This window comes from Apodemus sylvaticus, chromosome 1, assembly GCF_947179515.1.
Source record: "Apodemus sylvaticus chromosome 1, mApoSyl1.1, whole genome shotgun sequence".
In the NCBI taxonomy this organism is placed as follows: Eukaryota; Metazoa; Chordata; class Mammalia; order Rodentia; family Muridae; genus Apodemus; species Apodemus sylvaticus.
This window is the reverse complement of record NC_067472.1, coordinates 189,933,295-189,957,283: the sequence shown is the minus strand read 5'-3', so window position 1 is coordinate 189,957,283 and position 23,989 is coordinate 189,933,295. Positions and strand designations below refer to the sequence as shown.

The 23,989-nt window shown below is 56.3% G+C and overlaps 1 protein-coding gene across 2 annotated transcripts; it reads left to right on the top strand.

Annotated features, from left to right (window-relative positions):
• The first annotated feature begins 976 nt into the window (after nucleotides 1–976).
• Nucleotides 977–22,839, top strand: Smg9 (SMG9 nonsense mediated mRNA decay factor). Of its 2 annotated transcripts, none has more exons than XM_052169406.1 (14): nucleotides 977–1,295; nucleotides 4,123–4,278; nucleotides 6,593–6,667; nucleotides 6,753–7,017; nucleotides 7,096–7,193; nucleotides 8,354–8,466; nucleotides 14,347–14,458; nucleotides 16,037–16,132; nucleotides 16,388–16,473; nucleotides 20,012–20,118; nucleotides 20,760–20,867; nucleotides 20,994–21,122; nucleotides 21,271–21,415; nucleotides 22,371–22,839. In XM_052169406.1, the coding sequence occupies exons 2-14, from the start codon at nucleotides 4,129–4,131 to the stop codon at nucleotides 22,447–22,449; spliced, it is 1,563 nt and encodes a 520-aa protein (XP_052025366.1). In that variant the 5' UTR covers nucleotides 977–1,295; nucleotides 4,123–4,128; the 3' UTR covers nucleotides 22,450–22,839. The 2 variants fall into 2 exon arrangements, with proteins under 2 accessions (XP_052025366.1, XP_052025376.1); XM_052169416.1 differs by lacking the exon at nucleotides 977–1,295 and adding an exon at nucleotides 1,388–1,461.
• Nucleotides 22,840–23,989: the final 1,150 nt, after the last annotated feature.

Below are 23,989 nucleotides of genomic sequence, written 5' to 3'. Positions count from 1 at the left end.
AGCACTGGCTGCTCTTCCAGAGGTCCTGAGTTCAAATCCCAGCAACCACATGGCGGCTCACAACCATCTGTAATGGGATCTGACGCCCTCTTCTGGTGTGTCTGAAGACAGCTACAGTGTACTCATATAAAATAAATTTTAAGTGGTGGCGCACGCCTGTAATCCCTGCACTCTGGGAGGCAGAGGCAGGCGGATTTCTAAGTTTGAGGCCAGCCTGGTCTATAGAGTGAGTTCCAGGACAGCCAGGGCTACACAGAGAAACCCTGTCTCGAAAAAACCAAAAAATAAATAAATAAAATAATAATAAAATAAATTTTAAAAAATATTTACAAGAAAAAAAACTCCTTTAGAGGCTGGCTCTGTGGCCCAGCCATTTCTTTATTAAAGAAAGGAAAATCGTGGAGGTGGAGCTTCTGCCATTTAGCTCTCTTTCCTCCGGGCAACTACAAGCTCCAGGTCGGCAGCCGAGCTCGGGTGGCTGCGCCCTCTGCCCCTTGGCCTTCCGGCTGCTGTGTCCGAAGTCCTTTGGATGCTTGCCCCTCTGTATCCCTGAGCTCCGTGCACCCCCTAATAAATGTATACAAGAGTTCTGTCCTCAACCAGGCTATCTGCGAGCTCATGATTAGATCCGCCCACTTCTGCTGCCCACCTGTGCCGCAGGTCCAAGACTAGACCTTTCTCGATAGGTGTTCTCGCTGTCTTGCAAGAGCTGGGCTCTACTTGCTCAGATAAGAACGTTAGTCCCTCCCTTCTGCCATCCACTACCCTGGTCTGCCAACACTACAGAAGACCCGGGATTCGAACTAGAAACCTTGGCAGTCCACCTAGCCAAACATCAGGCCCGCCCAGAGAAACAGTGCGCACGCGCCACCTCAGCTGCAACGTACTCCCCCACCCCGCCCCGCCCCGCCGCCCCGTTCCTCCGTAATCCGCATGCGTGCTGAAACCAGCCACCTCCATCCACGCATGCTCAGTCTAACTCGTACGTTTGGGTCGCTTGCGCGCCCAGCCCGCGGCGCATGCGCTGAGCCATCAGCGCGCGGGCCCTGACTTCTCGTGCTGCGTACTGTGGCTTCCTCCTTCTTCCTCCTCCTCGGGGCGCTTCCGGGATGCCAAAGCCTGTTCCGGAATAGCCGGCACCCGCTTTCTCTGCCTCTCTCTTGCTCTGCCTTGTGACCTTCCGGCGCCATTTACACGGCAGGTGGCTGTGGAGCACCTCCCCCGCCCGCACCGCACGCCCGTCCGTCACTCAGAGCGCGCGCCGCGACCCAGGAACTAATCAGCAGCGGCCTCAGGTAAGGGGGAGGCAGACGCCGCGAGCCGGCGAGAGGCGTGCGCGCCGACGGGGGCGGGGCTTGAGGGGGTGGGGCGCGTTCAAGCCCCGCCCCCGCGCTGCCGTAACGGCTGGCCAATGGGAGTAGGAACTTGAAGGTCTCGGATCAGCGGCGCCGTTAATTGGAGGTACAAATAAATTAATGGAAACTATAGCACTGTAAAGTGTTCCGCTGGAGAGATGAATTACTGGAGACTCTAGCCACTGTGCAATGCCCCTGTAGTCCCGGGACGATCCTCACAGATCCTCATAATAGTATCCGGAGGAAATTTCCGGACGTACTCCCAAAGAAGCCGACACACCTAGGAATGTTTACACGGAAATTGGATTGGAGGCTCCGTATAAGGCTGCCAAGCAGACATCATTTTAAGTACTAGGGAGCACTTAGGAAAATGGGTGACTAGGACTGGACAAGGTGGCTTACACATGCAATTCCAGTAGTGTGGAGCCAGAAACAGGAGGGTCGCCATGAGTTTGAGACCAGCCTGAGCTACAGAACAGGACCCTGTTTGGGAAGGAGAGGGGAGGAGGAGGAAACTGTAGGCTATTAAGTTGCAGGATGTGTCAAACCTCAAGAGAAAAGCCATTAAGAATTGGGGGGAGGGGGAAGTCTCCTGGAAATCTTTGCAAAGCAGCTTGTCAGTTCTGGAAGATTCCCCAGAAGAGGTGCTTCAGATCTGAGGTGGGAGAGGGGTGGGAAGACAGCTCAGTCTGTGAAGTGCTTGTCTGCAAGCATGAAGACCCGGGTTTGATCCCCAGCAACCACAGAAAAAGCGGAGCTTGGCATCACCATCTTGTTATCCCGGTGCAGGGGAGGCACAAGACAGGCAGCTGTGTGGAGCCGGTTGGCCTACTAGAGAGGCTCCAGGTCCCACTGAGGTAGCCTGCCTGAGAAACAGAGTGGGGCTGGCAGGATGGCTTTATCCCCAGGCCAAAGAATTGATTTCTATGCCCGGGACCTACAGGATGGGAAGAGAAAATGGCCTCCCAGAAGTTGTTGCCTGACCTCCACAAATGTGATCGGGCTCTGTGCGTGCTAGCACGCTGCCATGCGTGTGCCTGTGTCACACCCGCAAGAAACCCAGAAGCTCCCACCCCGAGAGCATGCAGATGAGGCTTCATTTCTGTGAGGTCACTGTAAGAACCCTGTAATGATAAACAATTATACCAGCTTAGTAGTTTGTGGAGAGCTCTTCTGGAGGACTCTGGAAACGGCATTACAGGCCACAGACTGCAGGGAGATGGGGTCTTAGTGCACCATTCCCCATAAAACCCACTAAGCAGAGTCAACGACTGACTCCAGAACAGTGGGCAAATGGTCACAGTGACCATCACTTCAGTAAGGACAGACTCTCCATGGGGCAGGGAATCAGACTGGGGCACTGGGGAGGCCGTCACAATAACAGGCGAGCAGACAGTTAATTGCAGGGAGGAAGGAGTCCCGGGTCTGTGGGGAGAGGGCCTTAGACAGTAAACAGTCATTTAAGACCTGACTCACTGCAGCAAGAATCTGTTAGCAGGCCCTTGCCTCCCTTGGTCAGTCCAGTTTGCGGCTGTGGAGAGGTCACTTGGGCCCGAGAGGGGCTAGACAAGCCCCCACACGGCCCCAAAAGTGCCGCCTCCGTCAGGTCTGGAGTGTTTGACAGGAGCCTGTTGATGTCATTGAGGCCTGAGGTAGGCGTGGAGCGGGTTTTGAGGGAACCCAGTGTGAGGGCCAGACAGTGGGTTTGTAGGTCCTAGGGGTCACATTGTCGCCACCCCTGCCGCTTCTGCTGTTCCCAGAAGGCTGCCATCGCCACTCTGTCACCTTGGGGCCAGGCTCCAATGAGCCCTTGTGTTTGGTCTGCAGGCCACAGTCTGCCAGCCTCACCTCTGGAACCAGAGCAAGCAGGCCCACAGGGTCATGTGGCAGCTGGGCGCGCAGGGGTGTCCTTAGAGCACGCTCTGTTGTGAAGACCCCGAGACACTTTCCCCAGGGGCCTGGAAACCGATAACACCCGTGGTGGAGAGTGGGTCGCATAGTCAGACAGTCCAGAACATGGCGATTAGACTCTGGAGGGACCTGTTTGTTCACGTGAGGGGGGCTGACCAGCTGGAGCAGAAGGTAGGGCCACAGGAACCTAGTGGGACCAGGTAGGTAAAAGGGTGCATGGGAGTGAGCCCCCAGCAGTGTCACCACACATAAATGGGTAAGAGTCCTTCAACCTCACCAGATTGGAGGAAGTCGGCATAAATAGGAGGCCACTGGTGGCCAGCCACTGCCTCAGCACACAGCTCCACTTGGGGTTATTTGGTGTGTGTGTGTGTGTGTGTGTGGTCACATGCACGTGCACGCAGTACCCAAGGAAGCCAGAAGAGGGCAGTGGGTCCCTAGAGCCAGAGTTAGAGGTGCTGGTGAGCTGTCCAGTGTGGGTGCTGGAAGCAGGCCTGGGCCTTCTGAAGAGCGCTGTGCGCTCCCTCACTGCTGAGCCATTGCTCCAGCCTCTGGTCTGTTTGTGGGTTTTGGTTTTGTTGTTTTTTAAGAGTGATCGGGTGGGTGTGATGAGTGCGGGTGTCTGTGGAGGCCGGAAGCATTGGTAGCTTGGTATGTGGAATCAGTCCATTCTCACCTACCATGTGGGTCCTGGGGAGTGAACCTAGGTTGTCAGTCTTGGTGGCAAGCTCCCTCACCCACAGAGCCGTCTCACTGGTCTCAGAGCTTCCTTCTACAAGGCAGAGCCTTCATGCAGTCATGCGCCCCCTGGAGGAGGAGGATTCCCTTTGCAGCGAAATCTCCTTGTTCCTTCCAGGCGGCCATGTCGGAGTCCGGGCACAGCCAGCCTGGCCTCTATGGGATAGAGCGACGGCGGCGGTGGAAGGAGCCGGGCTCCAGTGGCCCCCAGAATCTGTCTGGGCCTGGCGGTCGGGAAAGAGACTACATTGCCCCCTGGGAAAGAGAGAGACGGGTGAGTGACCCCAGAGATGGCGTGCAGGGTTCCGGTGGCTCCAGTGGAGTTGAGCCCATGCCCCAAGCTGAGCAAGGTTCCATGCAGGGGCCGTGGCCATGTCTGTGTCCAGAGTTGCCCTCAGGGGCCGGGGGAGGGAATGAAGGAGCCGTTTCGATGGCTTAGCCAAAGAAGACCTGTGAGGAGGTGACTGAGTAGGGGCTGAGGAGGTGAAGAGACAGGCCATTTCAAAGCCCGGTTGAAGAACATGACAGACAGAGCAGGCGTGTGCTGGCCATGAGGTTGCAGCAGGAGGGAGAACCGAGAGGAGGTGGGCTCAGACCCCACAGGCCCTCGCAGGGCTGGGGCTGTGATGGAGAGGAGCTGTACTGGAGGCTTGAACCAGAACCGACATCAGCCCCCATTTTAAAGAGGCGCATGTCACCACCAGCAGAACCTAGCGTCATGTTCCCCTGCTGTGTCTCTGGGGCTTCCCGGGCCCTCGAAAGTACTGTGGGAAACCTTGTGGGGTATCAAGCACAGCTCTTGGGGGAATGTCCTGGTCTTCCTCAGCTGTCAGCTGTAATCCCTGAAGAAGCTGCTGGGAATCTTATGTTTGTCTTAGACAGGATCCCTCTCCAGGCTTTGTACGCCATATCTGACCCTAGCCTCTTCCTGCAGCTCCCCCCCCCCCCCATCACCCTCAGCCTCCATCCTGCAGGCGTTCTCTCAGAGCTGTCCTTGTCAGAGCACTTTGGGTCATCCTGGGGTCTGGGAGCCTGCGAGCCAGTGGAATTAGCGGGTCAAGGAGATGCAGGTCCAGTGAGGGTCCACAGTACCCTCGGGCAGAAGCAGGCCTGAAGCGTGGGCCTTGCCTCTCTAGACTAGGGGTCTAGTCTAGGAAGGAGTCCATTAGCCTGTGAGAGCAGGGCAGGGCCAAGACTTGGCAATCAGGGCAGCAAGGATCCCAGTGGCTCTCCCAGGCGTCCGCCACGTGCCAGCTGTCCTGCTGGGCAGTACACAGGCTGTTCCCCTCTGTCCTATAGTAGTCCTCTGAGGGTGGAGCCCCTGCCCCACCCCCGCAGTTGAACAGATAGGAGTGGGTTCCAGTTACTTGGGCTGGGTCTTCCTTTGCTTGCCAGTTTGCTGGGATGCGTTCCTACTCAGCCGCAGAGCTCCTCCTTCCCCTGGGCCTGGTGCAGCCGGGGAAGCTGTTGGGGTGGACGGAGGTCAGTGTGGAGCCGGGGAGCCAGGGTCTGCATGGGGGTCCCAGCCTCACTGTGTATGTAGCTGTCTTAGTCAGGGGTTCGATTCCTGCACAAACACCATGACCAAGAAGCAAGCTGAGGAGGAAAGGGTTTATTGAGCTTATACCTTCCACGTTGAAGTTCATCACAAAAGGAAGTCAAGAACTGGAACTCAAGCAGGGCAGGAAGCAGGAGCTGATGCAGAGGCCATGGAGGGATGTTCCTTACTGGCTTGCTTCCCCTGGCTTGCTCAGCCCGCTCTCTTATAGACCTCAAGAGCACCAGCCCAGGGGTGGCACCACCCACAAGGGGCCCTCCCACCTTGATCACTAATTGAGAAAATGCCCACACTGGATCTCATGGAGGCACTTCCCCAACTGAAGCTCCCTTCTCTGTGACAACTCCAGCCTGTGTCAAGTTGACACACAAAACCAGCCAGTACATAGGCATACCCACCAGCCAGCAGAGGCAGAAAAAAGTCATCAGAATGGGGAGGTGGACCTGTTGAGCGGGAGTTGGTTGGGGGTGCGTTCCGTGTTCTTGCGCAGCAGCTCAGCCCTGTAGCAGACACCGAATTTGACTCAGCAGCTTCCGTCCAGCCCTCCTGGCAGGCAGACACCGGGCACGAACCAGCAGTTGTAGGTCAGTCCTGAAGGAACTGCGAGCTGGCCAACCGGCCTGGGGGGAGGGAGGCCACAGAAGCGGCAGCTGCCACAGGATCCCCACGAGCACGAGCCTCACCACACGTTGAGCTCAACAAGGCAATGTAAGGCCAATCAGTCCGTGCCTGTCGTTAGCGAAGAACAGCGAGGCCAAGGCGGAACAAAGTGAACAGTGCTCAGTGCTTGTCTTCCACTGCCTGGGGTCACAGCTGTGCGCCTTCGTCACGGTCCTTTCACCTGGGTCTGCTTCAGGAAGCGTGTCCCGCATCTGCCTTAGCAAGATGTTCTCTCACATCCTTTGTTCCCCCAGCAAAGCATCCTTTGACATAACTGACTTTCCAAACGACTCAGCAGTTTCCCCTTCGTGGGTAGGGAGGGGAGACATCATGGATGCTGTCTGGAGTAACGGCTGCATTCCCTCCTCAGGATGGCAGCGAAGACCCCAGCACTAACGTCATGCAGAAAACTCCCATCATCCTCTCAAAGCCTCCAGCTGAGCGGGTGAGCGTGGAGGACCTCAGGAGGGAGGTGGGAGGAGGGGTGATAGGAGGTCTCCCCAGTAGCCAGCAACCTTCTCACCCCACAGTCAAAGCAGCCGCCACCTAGCACAGCACCAGCCGCACCGCCAGCCCCAGCCCCACTGGAGAAACCCATTGTGCTCATGAAGCCCCGTGAGGAGGGGAAGGGGCCGGTGGCTGGGACGGGGGCCTCCACCCCTGAAGGTACTGCCCCGCCGCCCCCCACGGCCCCCGCACCGCCCAAAGGAGAGAAGGAGGGGCAGAGACCCACACAGCCCGTGTACCAGATTCAGAACCGGGGCATGGGCACTGCCGCCCCAACGGCCATGGACCGTGAGTAGACCCCACGGGGCGGGCAGGGGCCAGCTTCTGCCTCACCGAGACCCTCACTGTCCTGCCCTCTCCTTCCAGCTGTGGTGGGCCAGGCTAAGCTCCTGCCCCCAGAGCGCATGAAGCACAGCATCAAACTGGTAGACGACCAGATGAACTGGTGTGACAGCGCCATTGAGGTACGGCCTCCCCAGTCCCTCGGGTCTGTCCACACCCCCAGGACAGCCCTCAGGACTTAAGAGAAGTCTCATCAATCAGGCCTGGCTTTCATCTAACTCAGAGGCTGGTAGTTGGAGGTCATGATTTTTGATAGTGTGAAGGGGCAGTGAGCATTGACCCCAGGGCCTGCTCCCCCACTCCTAGGTCGAGCCCCATGCTGTCTTCACAGTGCCAACCAGAGGCTCCTTCCCAGCAGCCTTTGCTCTAGTTAGAGCCTCACATTGCTAGGCCCACATGCCTGTGCCTCTGCTCTGGGGCTTTTCCACAGTTGCACACACTCTGGAAGAACTGCCCTCCCACCCCTTAGCCCGAGCCTTTGGTGGGGCATCCCAGGGCTGTGTGTTACCTGGCCCTGCCTGCTTGCTCCACAGTGGCCCTTTCTGCAGCGACAAAGTGGCTTCTTTGAACTACCTTGTGTGGCAGCCTCCTCCAGTGCACAGGGCTACTGAGCAAGGCCTTGACATTGTCACCCCTGGGGTTGAAGACAGAGTTGTCAGTTTTGTTTCAGTTCAATGAAGTAAAATAGTCACATGCAATCTGGGTACCACAGTGAACACCCTGTCCTGAGTCGTTTGGCTTTAAGGTACAGAGGCTCATTAAGCCCTGGCCCCAGGCCAAATAATTTTTTTTTCCTGAGTCCCTCTAGTGGTTCTTGGGAAGTGCCAGCAAATCAGTTGGCTTTGGGAAGTGGCTCCTTCGCCCCCTAGTGGTAAGGATCAGCAGAGCCGGTGGCCCGGAGGCAAAGGTCTCCGTTTTAGAAAGGCTGCAGACACAGCCAGGGGCCTGGCTTGGGTAGTCCTGTCTGCCTGCCCTCCCCTCTTCCCTAGAAGTAGCTGCTTCTCGGTCCGCTGTGGCCGCTGCTCCTGCCCCGACCTTAGCGTTAGCCTCCCGCAGGTCGGTGTGGCCCTGTGCATCAGGCCGTGCGACTGTGGCCTCTCCTCTACTTCCCGCCCAGCTCTCCCAGACTCCCAGCTGTGGGTCCAGAGCCTTACACATGGGCCTGCCACAGCCCAGCCCTTGGTCCCGAGGAAGGGAGGGACTGCCCAGGTGGGCGGGTGAGCCCACTAGAGGGCCTGGCCGTCCATCGGGCTTGTGAGGCTCATGTTCCCCGTTTCCCCAGTACCTGCTGGATCAGACGGACGTGCTAGTGGTCGGTGTCTTGGGCCTCCAGGGGACAGGCAAGTCCATGGTCATGTCACTGCTGTCAGCAAACACTCCAGAGGAGGACCAGAGGTGAGGGGCATCGGGCAGGGCTGGAGGGGGCCGGGGGGGGGCAGGGGAGGTGACCACCTGCGGGGAGGGGTTCCAAGTGGCTGCCCCTTCCTGGCCTCACCTTCAGAGATAGGAAGAGTGTGGGCTAGCCGAGTCTGGCTCCCAGCCAGGAAGGGGAGTAAAGTCACTAAGGGAAGTGGGGCTGCCGCAGGCGAGCTGCCAGATCTCCTCTGGCTGACCTCGGGCAGCCTCTGCTAGTGGAGTCCATTTATCTTCTTCTAATGCCGTGGGCGTTGTGCCTGCTGTGCCACCCACCGCTGGTGTGCTTGGTGCCCGGGAGAGGGCGTCAGATCTGGAACCGCCATTACAGATGCGCGTGAGCCTCTGTTTAGGTGCCGGGCTGAGCCTGGGGCCTCTGGAGCAGCAGCCAGGGCTCTCCACTCCTGAGCCGTCCCTCCAGCCCCTCAAGGAGAGTTCTAAAGCATGAAGCAGCTGGCACAGAGCCCGAGTTACGGGCGCCTGGTGACCTGGGGGACGGACGGGGTAGGGAGAGCGATCTGGGGACAGATTGTGCACTGGCCCGCTCCCCCTGTGTTTCTGTGTGCGGGGAAGGGTTAGAGATCAGGTCAGACATGATGGAGATGCACGGTAGCGTTGGAGGAGAGGTTAGGAAGGAGGACCTGAGGGCTGCGTCCTGCCCTGGGCACAGACAGGGAAGCCTGGCCCTCCTCCAGACAAGCTCTCCAGATACAAGAGGGCCAAGTGACCCCTGTCATGTGTCGTCACACATTAACTAAGCCCTACACCCCTACCCGCAGAGTGACCTGGCACACAGCCTGAGTCACATATGCCCCGATCTCTCCCTGTCATGCACACATGGTCACACACAGGTCCATCTCCTAAAGGTCAACTCAGCTCGGTGCCTCTCTCTGGACTCCCCTCTCTCCCCTACACAACTGAGCAGGAGCCGGGAGGGTAGGAAGGGGAACTGGAGGAGCTGGAAAAGACCAAAGAAAGACTCAGAATATGGGCTGGAGTGGGAAGTGTCTGAGGGTCTCTGCTAGAACCTGGAGGCAGGAGCCGAATCACAGACTCTCTGGAGGGTGCTGCTCCCTGGCTTAGTTCCCGGGCCTGCTCAGCCTGCTTTCTTACAGAACCCAGGGCTACCAGCCCAGGGGCGGCCCCGCCCACATCAGTCACTGATTATGAAAATTCCTTACAGCAGCCGTTCTCCTGTGGGTCTCAACTGTTTCAGGGGTTGAACGACCTTTTTCACTGATTCATAACAGTAGCAAAATGGCAGTTATGAAATAGCAATAAAAGTAATTTTATGGTAGGGATCACCGCAATGCGAAGAGCTGTATTACAGCCAGAGCATTAGGAAGGTGGGGCAGCGTCGCCCTGTGGCATGCCTGCAGCCTGCTCGTTGGGAGGCGTTTTCTTAACTGAGGTTCCTCTCAGATGATGACTTTAGCACGTGTCAGGTTGACGTAAAACTAGCCGTCACAATGACCCCTGTCAACTTGACAGCAGCATCACTGTTAAACCACAACTCTCCTTTCTCATTGATCCCCAAGATCACATTAAAGACATAATTCACTTTAAAGTCCCACCGTCTTTACAAATTCAAACACATTAAAAGTTAAGTCCCTTTAAAATATCCATATCTCTTTTAAAAAAAAAATCCAAAATCTCTTAAAAGGTCAGAATCTCAACTGTGGGCTCCTGTAAAAACCAAAATTAAGTTAAATACTTTTGTATTTCAAGAGGGAAGAACCGGTGTAGTCACAATCAGATAGAAACCAGCGGGAGAATAATGCAGTGTCCAATGTCTGCGATTCATTCAAGATCCTCTGGGCTCCTCCAGAGGCCCGAGTAACCTCTGCAGCACACACAGCGTGAACTCACTCCACTGCTGTTCTTGGTGGCCATCCCGTGGTATTCGCTGAGGCCTGTGTCACAGTGGGGCTGCACTTTCTCCAAGAGCCTCTCACAGGCTCTCCTCATGGCACCAAGCCTCAGCTTCTTTTCATGACCCCTTCAGTCCTGGGCCTTCAGCTGCCACTGAGGCCACACCTTCACCAGCGGCACCTCCTGGCCTCTCGCAGTGCTAACCCTCAGCTGTCTCCCTCAAGACCAGTACCCCCTGGGTGATTCTTGCATTACCAAGTTTGGCTCCGGTACAAGGTACAACCTTGGCTACCTCTGGAACACACATGTGTGTGCTGGTTCTTAGGAAGGGTTTCCCAGAAGATTTCACCTCAGGGATTCTGGTTTCTTCTTAATCCTGGCTAATTTCTCAGCTCCAGCAACCAGCATCAACTGTCCCAGTAAAGCAAAGGTTTCACTTCAGTGGTGCTGGTCTCTTGTTAATCACAGCTAAGTCTTCAGCCGCAGCTGACCCGTTGAGGGCTTAGTGTAGTTGAGAGAAAATATTTAATCTCAGTTAGGGGCTTCTGACCTTCCTTTGATCATTCAGTTCCCAGATAAAAAACACACATTTTTATTATTTACAATAAGCCTTTATCGGCACTAAAGCTAGGCGGATATCTCCCCTCTCTGCTATTAAAATCAATCTCCTACCAATAACCCCGGGTAAGTTATCACTCACCATGTTTGCTATGGGCTGCCCTCACCTCCCCCTGGCCAGCGCTCACGGCCGTGCTTCCTTGACTCCTACCCCATGGCTCGCATCCTCTCTCCTACCTCCCTCTGTCTCTCCTCGAGCTCCTCAAGGTCTCCTCTCACGCTGAGCCCGGGAACTCCAGGGTTTCTATTGCTGTGATAAAACACCATAACCAAATCAAGTTGGGAGGAGAGGGTTTATTTGGTCTCCATATCGGTGAATCATTGAGGGAAGCCAGGGCAGGAACCTAGAGCAGGAGCTGTCGAGACGCCATGGAGTGGTGCTGGCTACTGGCTTGCTCCTTGGGGCTTCCACAGCTGTGGGTTAAAGGTGGCCCTGTATCCGCCCACTCCAAGGCCGGCATGGGGCTCCCAGGGTGGGGAGCGCAGTCTGAGGTCCCCAGGGACTGCTGGAACCGGCTCAGGGGTCCCCAGGCCCGCAGAGAGGCGGGGGCCGTCTGGTTCTCAGACCCTTGGGCACCCCAGGCACCGCTGGATGCCATGGAAGAGCTGAGTGGTGGCCCGCGGGCTGGACCTAGTCCAGGGCTGAAGGAGCGAGGGGGAGCTCCAGCTGGGCCCACAGCCCGACAGAGCCCTGGGCTTGTCCGGAGGGCAGCTTGGCTTGGTGGAAGCCGTGGCTGGGAGCGCTGAGAGGCCTGCGGGAGACTGGATGCTCTTCAGGCAAAGGCCTGCTCCGCTGCTCCCCACAGCAGTCCTGAGGAGAAGAGGCAGTCCAGGGTTTTAAAGCATTTATTGTCATGGTGGAGCACTGTGATGTGTAAAACCATATCGCACTTCTCAGGGCGGGCCTGAGCTTAAATACCTTTTGCAGGGAGGAGTGTCTGGGAAGGGGAGATTATTGGCTAAACCCTTCGGGCCTTTAGGTACCTCTTTAAAATGGAGCTCTGTGTTGAGGCTATATGATTTTTGGTCATGCCCCCTACCTGTGGAAAGGCTTGGGGCACTGTCCTTGTGTGACTGATGGCCACAGACCTATGGAGAGCTGCGGCCTGGTGTCAGGCCTGGTGTCCAGGAGCATGACAAAACACCTACCCTTCCTTGCGGGGTCACCTGAGGACCAGACTGCCTTTCACAGTCCCACACTCAGCCTGCTTTTTTATAGAACCCAGGACCATGAACCCCACGGTGGGCCCACCCACAGTGAACTAGGCCTTCCCCATCAGTCACTATTAAAATACCTGTGCTGTTTTCAGCCCGATCTTATAGAGGCAGTGTCACAAGTGAAGGTCCCTCCACACAGATGACTTTAGCTTGTGTCAGTGTGACATAAAACTAGCCAGCACAGGAAAGCTCTCAACGCCAGACACAGTAAGGGCCAAGCTGCCTCCGGAAGCAGGGCTAGACCTTCCACAGAAGGTGCCTTAGCGCACAGATGAGTGCTCTGAGCCACACAGTTTTATTGTTGTTGGATTTTGTTTAGGGGTAGGGGTTGTGTTTTGTTGCTTTAAGACAGGGGTCTCCTGGGCTGGAGAGATGGCTCAGCAGTTAGGAGCACTGACTGCTCTTCTGGAGGTCCTGAGTTCAAATCCCAGCAACCTCATGGTGGCTCACAACCATCCATAAAGAGATCTGACGCCCTCTTCTGGAGTGTCTGCAGACAGCTACAGTGTACTTACACATGATAATACATAAATCTAAAAAAAAAAAAGACAGGGTCTCCCTATATAGGGCCTCGCTGTCAAGTTTTTCTTTTCTTTTTTTTTCCTTTTGGTTTTCTCCTGTCTCAGCCTGGCCTGGTCTTGCCTCTCACCCGTTTTGCCCCTTGTGCTGCCCTTTGCTACAACCTGCAACAGGCCTGGTGCGCATGCTCTGTCCTCTCATGCGCATGTCCTTCCCGACCCCTCCACTTTGTGCCCCCAGCACCGCTGTGGCCCTTCTCACGGCAGATCCTCACCCCACTGCCGTGCTTCCTGTCCCATGGTTCCAGAGCGCCTGTGATTAGTGAGCTAGACAGAAACAAGCTGGGAACGGCCCCCAGCTAGGTGGGAAGACATCTTGGGAGGCAGCGGCCTGGTCTCCTTGGATGCTCTGTCCTGGTGTCCGACCAGTGGCAGCAGTGGCAGGTGGGTTCTGTAGTGTGTGCTGAGTGGGAGGACGGCTGCTCCTCGCAGGCATCTCAGCACAGGATGTAGGGGAGAGCCCCCACCCCACTCCCGCCACCTCCTGCCAAGGCAGGTGCTGTCATCCTGACTTCAGGCTGATAGCCGCAAAGGCTGCCGTGAGGAGACCAGCTAACGGGAAGCAGGGTGGAGGCACTGCCCTGCTGTACACAGAGGGTGCCTGGTGATTGACAGCCTGCAGGCCTCTGATGGGCTAGGGCTGTCATGGATGTCAGCCTCACAGCTGCCTTAGGCTTTGGGGCGGTCGACTGGGTCTGACCTTCAGCCTGCCAGCCACATGTAACCCAGGATGGCTGTGGACACAGGCCCATACAAGGCTGTTAAATAACTTGAAACACTTTTCAGTCTTGTAGATGAAGTATGTAATTCTCTGTTTTGAAATGTTATCTTTATTTACACGTGTGTAGGTGCCCATGAGGCCTAAGAAGGTCAGGAGGTGAGGTTGGCTGTGAGCCTCCTCACGTGGGTGCTGGGAATAAAACCCGGGTCCTCTAGAAGAGCAGTGCACCCTCTTAACCGCTGACCCAGCTCTCTAGCCTAAGGGCACAGTCTCGAGTGTGAGCTTTGCAGATGCCGACATTTGTGTCACAGTACTAGAAGTCGGACAGTCTTGGTTGGGTCGTATCATTGCTTCCATTTAAAAAAAAAATGTGATAAGGTCTTCATGGGTAGCCCTGGCTATCCAGGAACTTGCTGTGTAGACCAGGCTGGCCTCATAGAGATACATGCCTGGCTGTTTTTATTATTTTTTACAACATAGTCTCACTGTGTAGCCGGCTAGCCTAGGACTTGGAGAAACCAGTTTGCCTTGACCCCCTGGTACTGGGGTCAGAGATGCACACCACAACTCCCCGCCCTCATCATCTCCAGTTTACAAATAGCAAACGGTGGGGGAGCGCAAGGGCCAGGAGACAGAGTTGAGATCTGCAGTGCCGAGGCTAGCCCTGACGCCCTCAACAGGGCTAGATGGACCCGTGGATCGGAATGAGGTTGCGTGATAACAAACATGTGCTCACCCCCAACCATGGCCACAGATGGTAGAGATGGAAGGCCTGGGCTGGCAGAGAATCTCAGCCCCAGTGCCCGCTCCTCAGGTATCCCCTGGGCTCACGCAGGCCTCGCTTCCTCCCCACAGGGCGTATGTCTTCCGGGCGCAGAGCGCGGAGATGAAGGAGCGAGGGGGCAACCAGACGAGTGGCATTGACTTCTTCATTACCCAAGAGCGGATTGTCTTCCTGGACACGCAGGTGCCGGCCCAGCCCCTCTCCCTGCCCTTCACCGCCCCCTGTCACAGTGTAACATGGCGTCTGACAGTGTGCCTTCAGGGCTGGCCTGGGGCCTGTGTGGGCCCCGATGCTGAATTTCACCCTTTGCAGCTCTGTGACCTGAAGTTGAGCTCTGTCTCCAGGCCTGTTCTTACCTGACAGTGGGGTGCGGCCTCTACCTGGTGGGAGCTCTGAGAGTCAGTAGAGAAGTCCAGGCACCGTGCGTGCGTGGCCAGCCTCTGGGAAGAGGTTCTTTCTGAGGCTTGTCTGTGCGGTTGGGACTGACCTGCCATGGAAATTCCGGCAACTTTCCTCAGCTCCTGCTCCTCCAGTGCCTCAGCTGGCATCCGGCCCTGCGGGAGTCAGCAGGGCCTTGCTCCATCTCAGCCTTGTCTCTCCACTTGAGACACTGCTTTGAGCCGTGAAGCCTTGGCCAGGTCTTTTTCCTGAGTTTCAGAAAAGGGGAGTTACCCTCCCTCCCTGCCTGTCTCCCTCCCTCCCTCTATCCCTCCCTGTCTCCCTCTCTCCCTCCCTGTCTCCCTCCCTCTCTCCCTCCCTCCCTCCCTGTCTCCCTCTCTCCCTCCCTGTCTCCCTCCCTCCCTCCCTCCCTCCCTCCCTCCCTCCCTCCCTCCCTCCCTGCCTCCCTGCCTCCCTCTCTCCCTGCCTCCCTGCCTGTCTCTCTGTCTCCCTGCCTCCCTGCCTGCCAGGGAGGTCCCCACGGTTCAGAGAGTAAAGTCTTAGCAGTAGAGTAAACATGAGGTAGATGCTCTTGGCTGCAGTATTGGGGTCCGTTGACTGTTCGCCTGCCCATGCCTCCCTTCCAGACTCCTGTGGGTCATGCTTCGTGGGCATTGCCAGCCTCCTGTGCCACCGCTGTCCACGTCACCTCCACTGTGTGTGACTGGCTGCTGTGGCTGCTCTCCCCAACCCCACGCATTTTGGGCTCTGGGCCTGGACTATTGTTGGTATTCCCTCTTGGCGGAGCAGGGCTCTGATGACACTGAGCGGAAATCTGCCGTCTGAGGGGGGCTTGATGCAGGGGATGCAGGGGATGCAGGGGCCTGCACACAAGCGGGGCTGAGTCAGAGGAGAGGGGAAAATTCCGGGAAATAGGGCCAGGCTGACAGCGCCTTCCAGAACAGCTCGCGCATGCTGAGAGCCGGTGAGGCTGTCAGACTGAGTTTACAAGTTGATCGTGACTTTAAGGAACGCTCTCTAACACGCACTGATGTAATTTGTAAATCCGCACCAAGTTTCACACTAATCACTTTTTGATCTAAGTAATTATTTCAGCAAAGCTCTGGAAACACATGAAACAGGCAACAACAGAGAGTCTCTAAGGGGGTGGGGCTCAGTCAAGCTGAGTGAATTTACCTTTGGGCACCAGGCACTTGAGCACAGCGAGACCTGGGCGGATGAGTCTGCTTTGGAGTGTAGTGGTTAGCTTCTCTTGCTGCCAGCCCTGTACTACCTGGAAGCGGCCTGCGGGCTGCTGCCAAAGCTGCCTACACTTCCAGAATTTACCTCATGATAACCCCCTCCACCGTTCATTTCTTGCAGCCCATCCTCAGCCCATCCATCCTGGACCACCTCATCAACAATGACCGCAAGCTGCCTCCAGAGTATAGCCTCCCTCATACCTATGTGGAAATGCAGGTGAGGCCGCAGCGAGCTGCCAAAGGCCGGGCACTGGGGAAAGGGCAGCTCTGGCCGAGGGTCAGACCTGGCCTCAGCAGTCGCTTCCTCGCACTCCGGCCGGTGCCCCTCTGGGTAAAGCCGGCCGCTTCCTACCCGGCCACATTTAGGGCTGGCCTGTGAGGAGACAGGCCACAGTGCTACACACAGAAAGAGGCTCAGTGTGCCCGAGCCCTTCCCTGCTGTCCCTGCAGCCGTGTCCCTCTGCTCCCACAGTCCTTGCAGATAGCCGCCTTCCTCTTCACGGTCTGCCACGTGGTGATCGTCGTGCAGGACTGGTTCACGGACCTCAGTCTGTACAGGTGAGTTGCTGAGGCAGGGGTGCAGCCGCGAGCCTCAGGCCAGGGTCTCGCCATCCCACTCAGCAGCCTGAGGGTCACTGCTGACTGATTGTTACTGTAGATCATCCCACCAGCGTCCTCCACTGCCTTCTCCTTGGTGAGCAACAAGGCAATGGCCGTGGCAGGGGTGGCTGCAGGCCCGTGGCTGTGCGGTGGAGCGTCCTCCCTGGTCCCTCCCAGCCTCCATCGCAGTCCTGTCCTCCATCCCTCACACAGACGCAATAGGGCAGAACTGCAGAGAGCTTAGGAGGAGAGGCTGGGCATGCAGGCAAGGCCTCATGGCCCCACCCCTCCTATGAGGGAGGTCAGTGCTCAGCGAGCCAAGCCATGGAGGTCTTTCGCCAGTGGGCACAGCTGAAGTCATGACAATGGCGGTTTTAGGTAGAGGAAAGGCCTGTGTAACACCTCTACAAAGCGCACAGCCACTTCCCAGACCACTTGGAGTAGGGGCACCACGCCAGCAGGAAGGACCCCTACCCGGGCATCTGGCGAGCTGGGCAGCTCAGCTGCAGGGTGCTGCTCCTCTGCTCCTTGTCCCTGGATAGAAGCACTTTGCAGATCCTCTCTGATGCTAGGCCGACCTCAGGCCTTCCCTCTCCTTCCCAGCCCCCACCATGGCACCTTGCCACTCTGCAGGGACACCACAGGTCTGGTGGGGTCCCAGTACAACACGCAGAGTCTGACACAGGCTGTGCAGAGTGCACGGAGCCAGGCTCTGCAGCATTGGAGCTTTGTATGCCTGCAGCCGCGTCTGCGTCTGCAGCAGGCATGTGTGGTGCGGGAACTTCTTACCCCATAAACCTGCATAAAACACACAACCAGTTATTATGTGTATAAATTGTGTCGCTATACTGAGTCACTCCCCAGCTGTGAGGCCCCTGTTACTTGTGGCTTCTCCAGGCCATGTGACTGTGCTCCATCTTCCTCCCGCAGTCCCGCCTTTCCCTTCCACTGCCCAGTCGTCAGCTCCAGCCTCTGTTTGACCATTCAGAATGGGGAGAAGGCTCAGCGAGATCACATGAGTGTGTGTGGAGGGGGCAACCCCTCTTGAGGAAGCAGAATTAACATCAAAATACAAACAGTTTCAGGGCAACCCACATTCCCCCTCCATTTTGTCAAATTAAAAGGCTCTTTTCAGTCAGATTTAAATTGAGCACAATCCTTACAATTAGTAAATGGTAAAATATAATATACCCTTAACACCCAGTCTATCATAATTGCTAATTTAGGTAAAGCACTCTACTGTCTATCCTAACTTAAAGAGTTTATAATTCTATACCTGAATTATGCTCTGATTTGCATTACCATCTGAAAACCACCCTTTCAAGTCTATATCACATCTCTCAATGCTAAAAAACTGAAGTTTGATTATGAGACTGTAACTATCCTTCAAGCCCATCAGAAATCCAAGAATGAATTAACTATTACCTGAAAATATAAGAAGCACAAAACATAGCTTCGAAAACTTAATTGTAGAGACAGCTGACTACCTGGACAGTCCCCTAATTTTTTGTAACATTGGAGCATCTGTCTTCAGTCTGTTAGCCCAGGGCCATGTGGCAGACCCAGCAATGGAGCAGGAATGTGAAGGACCAGCTTACCTGGTCTTGGCAGAGATTAGTAGCCGGCTATCCCACATCTGTTTGTCCTCTTTGGACAGTATTTTGTCTGCAGATGATACAGGCAAGTTCTACCCGGTGGCTACCTTTTTTTTGTTTTTGGGTTTCTTTTTTGGTTTTTTTGGGTTTTTTTTTTTGGTTTTTTTTTTGTTTTGTTTTTTTTTTTTTGTTTTGTTTTTTTTCGAGACAGGGTTTCTCTGTGTAGCCTTGGCTGTCCTGGAGCTCACTCTGTAGACCAGGCTGATCTCGAACTCAGAAATCGCCTGCCTCTGCCTCCCAAGTACTGGGATTAAAGGTATGCGCCACCACTGCCCGTTGACCAGTGGCTGCTTTGCCTGGAGGTGACGGTGCTCACTATCCTGTTTGAACGGTGAAGGGGACTGTCAGGAGCAGGCATGGCTCATGGTCAAGTGATCCTTAATTATGAAGTAACAGTAAATGTCACATTCGGTGGATTTCTGATGCTTTTGAAGACTTATCTATGTAAAGCATATCTGAACCATTAAACCTTAACTACTCTAGCCATTTCTACTTGAGTAAATTGAAAGCACTTTATTATAATTGGATCAGAATCTGGCATGGCCGTGAGTGTGTCACCTGGCCCTTACCTTGTGTTACTCATCATCCTAAACAGTTTGTAGTAGCAGTTCCCAGAAGGACTGGGTCAAAGCCCCGTACTCGTAATGAGTTGCTCCGGATATCTGCTGCTAGAGATGGGCAGGGTAGTGGGTGTCCCCAACAACAGAAGGAGTCTTGCCAGGGTCGTGGCCATATCTGAGTGGCACGATTCTGGAGCATCCTGGCTCGCTCATCATACGTAAGCTAGAGGCCCCCATGCCAAGCGCTGGGCGCGCAGGTGCAGAGCACAGAGCAGGCGGCTGCTGTGAGGTTGTGTTCTGTGGGGACCACGTCTGCAGGTGGGACCACGCAACTGTGGGCGAGGAGAACACCCAAGTACTTAGCAGTCTCGTTTTCCCATTAGATCGCAGGTTTGTTTTATTTACTGTTACACACTTGGAAAATAGCACAGAGTGAAAATACATCCACATAAAGACACAGTATCTATAGCACCTTTGTTCGTAATGGCCGCTCGAAAGCCAGCAGCAGGCCTGTGAGAGACTGAATGAATGAAGTGGGTCCCTCCAGACAATGGAGTTATGCAGCACTGAGAAGATGGAGCTGTCAAGCCTTGAAAGGAATGGACGAACCTTAAATGCATATTGTTCAGAAGCCAGTGTGGGAAGACTGCAGTGTGCGGTTCCAGCCACGTGGCCTGGAGGAGGCAGAGCCCGGGGGCGGGGCGGGGCAGGGAGGGACTGGGGTGAACCAGCACAGCGCAGGGACCCCACACAGTCACCCCACTGCACCCCGCTATGCTGGAGACTCTTGGCCACATGCATTTCTTCAGACTATAGAGTGTCTGCACCGAGGTGATCAGGGCAGGAGGTGCAGGGAGGACTGGGTGGCAGGGGAGATGGCGCATCAGCCTGCTAGGTGCTGCTTCTGAGGAGGCTGGTTGCTCACCGAGGGCCTGGCCCGCTGCTCCCCTCTGCGAACCGAAAACTGGTCCAGAAAGTGGTTTTGGGGTTGTTGGTTGGTCTTACGCTTCGTAGGAGTTTGTCTTTTTGTTGGGGTGAGGGGCTGGTTTCTGCATAAAGCATACGGGCTTCAGACGCCAAGTGGCCGGAACTACAGACACATGCTGATAAAAACCTCACCTACACACACACACACACACACACACACGTGCGTAGTTGGTACAGGTGACCATGGGCTGCTGTCCTGTGCAGGGCTGTAGCTCTCAAGGGGAATCCTCCCTGGGGAGGGGGAAGGGGGGTCAGTCGTGTGGACATGAGTGACCTTCCGCTCCATACCTGCAGGTTCCTGCAAACGGCAGAGATGGTGAAGCCGTCCACCCCGTCCCCCAGCCATGAGTCCAGCAGCTCAGCAGGCTCGGATGAGGGCACCGAGTACTACCCCCACCTCGGTGAGAGCCGCCCTGCGGCCAGCGCTCCGATACTGCGAGAGGACACAGAAAGGGTTAACTGGGGCTTCCTCTCTCACCCACACTGTTTCTGTGTCCTTGGCATCCCAGGGCTGCAGAAACAAGCCCTGGGTTGATGTGTGTGCCCCTTGACCTGCTCGCCCTCCAGGCCTGTGTCCTGCCTGCTCTCTGCATGCTCTGTCCTCCCTAATGCTCCTCTTCGAGGATTGTGCTCCTGCGAGTGTGTGTGCACACATGCACACTCACGCTCACACACATGCTCACACTCACATGCGCACACACACGCGCATGCACACACACATACAGTCACACACATGCTCACACACACATGCACACTCACACACGCGTGCACTCACACGCTCACACACATGCACACTCACGCGCATACACACACACAGTTGCTCTGGTCTTTCTAACCTCGGGTTGCACTATGTCCTTTGAGTCTCCTGTAATGGTCTTGATCACCTGGCTGTCTTTGTCTTCCCGTCAGGCTAGGGAATCCCATGAGGAAGGACTCAGGCCTGGCTTGTGTCTGGGTCCCCAGCACTGCCCTGCCCACAGACACTGAGGTGGGCCCTGGTGAGGCAGGCGCTGTCTGCCTCACCGCTCTACCCTCCTCCCAGTCTTCCTGCAGAACAAGGCGCGCAGGGAGGACTTCTGTCCACGGAAGTTGCGTCAGATGCACCTGATGATTGACCAGCTCATGGCTCACTCCCACCTGCGCTACAAGGGTGAGCATCCGGGCTCCTCATAGACCGTAGGCCGCTCCGGGGCACAGATCCCCCAAGAGCCTTCCTGGCCGCCAGTCCCCTGCCCAGCCCACAGCTCAGGCTTCAGCTGAAGTGTCTGCTTCCCAGGGACGCTGTCCATGCTACAATGCAACGTCTTCCCGGGGCTGCCGCCCGACTTCCTGGACGCTGAGGTCAACCTGTTCCTGGTGCCCTTCATGGACAGTGAAGCTGAGAACGAGAACCCACCTCGAGCAGGTAGAATTGCCCTTGGGCACATTTGGGCCCTGGGAAGACAACCGGCCCCGGGCTGAGGCCTTTCTCGGGCCCCGTGTTTGAGCTCTAGAAAGGTTTGAGAAGAGCCGGTCTGAAGCAGAGCTCTGAAGTGCCCACCCACCTGTTCCAGGGCCTGGCTCCAGCCCCCTCTTCTCCCTGCTGCCTGGGTACCGAGGTCACCCCAGCTTCCAGTCCTTGGTCAGCAAGCTCCGCAGCCAGGTGATGTCCATGGCTCGGCCGCAGCTGTCGCACACAATCCTCACTGAGAAGAACTGGTAAGGGTTCTTTGGAGTGCGGTGCATTTGAGGAGGGCGCTGTGGTGGGGGAGCCTCAGGAAGCCCCAGCTCTCCTGGCCTTGTAATCTGCATCTCTTCTGCCAGGCCAGCAGGCGCGGCTGTGCGTGGCTAACCCACGGGCCTCTCAGGCTTCATACGGGGTTTCTCTGGAAGAAATTTAGGGCATGGTAGTTCATGTCAGCACTCAAGAGACTGAGGCAGGGGGATCATTATGAATTCAAGGCCAATTTAAGCTACATAGTAGTTCCAGACCAGCATGGTATCCAAAGTGAGACCCTGTCTCAAAAACAGAATCTTAGGCTCAAAGGAAATGTCACACACTGGTAGGAATCCACCCAGTAGCCAGGAGAAGGGTCAGTGAGCCTGGTTAAGCTTGGAGATTCCCTCAAGGTCGTGAGCGCCCAACCTCACAGATGCTGTGCTTGGCTCCCTGTGTCCCCCGTGCCGCCTGCCTGTCTGCTGGCACTCTCCTGACCCTACTCAGAGCTCCGCCTGCACAGGGCTCCTGGGTGCAGCCCACAGAGGCCCTCGGCCTGCCTGGCCTTTGGAAGGAGCTGCATCTGAGAGTGGCGAGGCAGGTGCCGGCCAGCTTAACTCTGCAGTCAGCCAGGGAACCCACTCACCAAGGCCTAGGGCAGGACTCAGTCCTGCTGTCAGCTGACCCGGGGCCTGAGGGGACGGCAGGACGTGGGCTGTGTAGCTGCTGTTGAATAGGTGCTGGAGGGGAGTAGAGACACCATTACCACAGAGCCCAACACTGAGGGGAGACGCAGACCTTCATCCACGTCCAGCCCTCGGCCTCCCCAGAGGGCCTAGAAACAGGGCCACTCCGTGGGGCTGGCACCATTGTTGGAGGCTCTGGGAGGCTCACTTGTAAGCTGCCTTACCTGGGCCTTGCTTCCCCACCCTGACTGCAGCCCCTCCCCCCACACAGGTTCCACTATGCTGCCCGAATCTGGGATGGGGTGAAGAAGTCCTCAGCCCTGGCAGAGTACAGCCGCCTGCTGGCCTGAAGCGGAGGAGGAGCAGCATCAGGGAGCCTCCCTGTCCTGTGCGCTGTCCTGTGGGCAGTGAGGGCACAGCCGTCCTCCAGCAGGGGAGGAGAGTGACAGAGGCCTAGCAGAGGGATCGTGGCTTCCCGCTGAGAGACGTGAGGTGTCTGAGGCCAGCCCCTCCCTCAAATGGGGGGCTGCTCACAGGGTGACCGAGAGATCCCACCCCAGCCTGGTATGAGCAGCCTTTCCCAAGTCTCCATAGAGACCAGCAGCAGGAGGAGTCAGTGTCCCAGGAAGCCTGACCCACTGAGGCAGACTCCAAGCCTTCCCTGGGAAACAGGGTTGGGGCTGGAGAGCTTTTTAAGGGCGAAGGTCTGGTGGGTCAAATAAATGTGGCTGTAGAGCCTGCTCTGGTGTTTGTTCTTTCTTGGACAGAGGGCAACTAATCCTGTCACTAGAGCCTGCATACAGACAGTGCCTGACTTAGGCTGAACATGTAGAATTGTCAAGTGTGGTGACCCCACCTATAAACCTATCAGGAGTTGGAAACAGGATCAAGAGTTCAAGGCCAGCTTCAGCCTGCCACACGAGACCCTGCCTAAATAAATAATAAGGCCACCCACCCACCCACCCACCCACCCATCCATCCATCCATCCTGTAACGTGCTGTGTCTGCCCTTCTCCCAGCCCCTCCCCGCCCTTAAGGACCCACTGACTCCTGCTAGCAGCTTCAGTCCCCCGGCCGTGAGGCTGCAGCAGTGTGTGCCTCCTCTGCTCAGGTGCACGCAGTGGTCCTTCTCAGATCTGCTTCCCAAAGCAGGCGCAGATGAGCCGGCTCATCACATCACAGCCACCAGCCTGCCTGGCTGCACCTTGCCTCCCGTCTCCCCCGAGGCACGTCCTTCCTGTTCTGTTCCCATATAAGGGGTGTCCAGGGGCCTCTTGGACAGGCACAGCTAAGGGGAGCAGTGAAGGACAGGCCAGAGGTGGGGGGTCCGTGCAGGTGACAGAGAGCAGAGCTCGCAGTCTGGGAGGTCCAAGGCCCGAGGCACACCGCGGCGCTCGGTCCCCAGACACCCCCCCCCCTCAGGTTCTTGCCCCGTGCAGATGATTTTTGTTGTTGTTTTGTTATTGTTTGTTTGAACAAAGACTTTGATGAATCTGTTTTATAAATACACTGGACAGCCATGCTGCCTGCATCGGCTGCAGTCCTGGGCCACAGGCCCACACACTCCTTCCCAACTGGACGCTTCATCTCATCTGCATTTACTGCGACCCTGAATAATCCTCAGAGTCAGCATCCCATCTTTCCTTCGTCGTCCTTAGCTCCAGTACGCCTCCGTAACTGCCGTCACCGTGTGCCCCACGCCAGCAGCAGGACGGCTGCCCAGCCATCCTGATTCCCTTCACAAACACGACACAAAATTGAAGCTCCCGTATTCACACTTTGTACTGAAGAAAGACCCTGGGGAAATGCAGAATTGGCGCTGGATGACCCACCACGTCCTTGCTTCAGCATCTCGGGTGGTCAGAGTCAGACCGGGAGTGAGGACCCTGG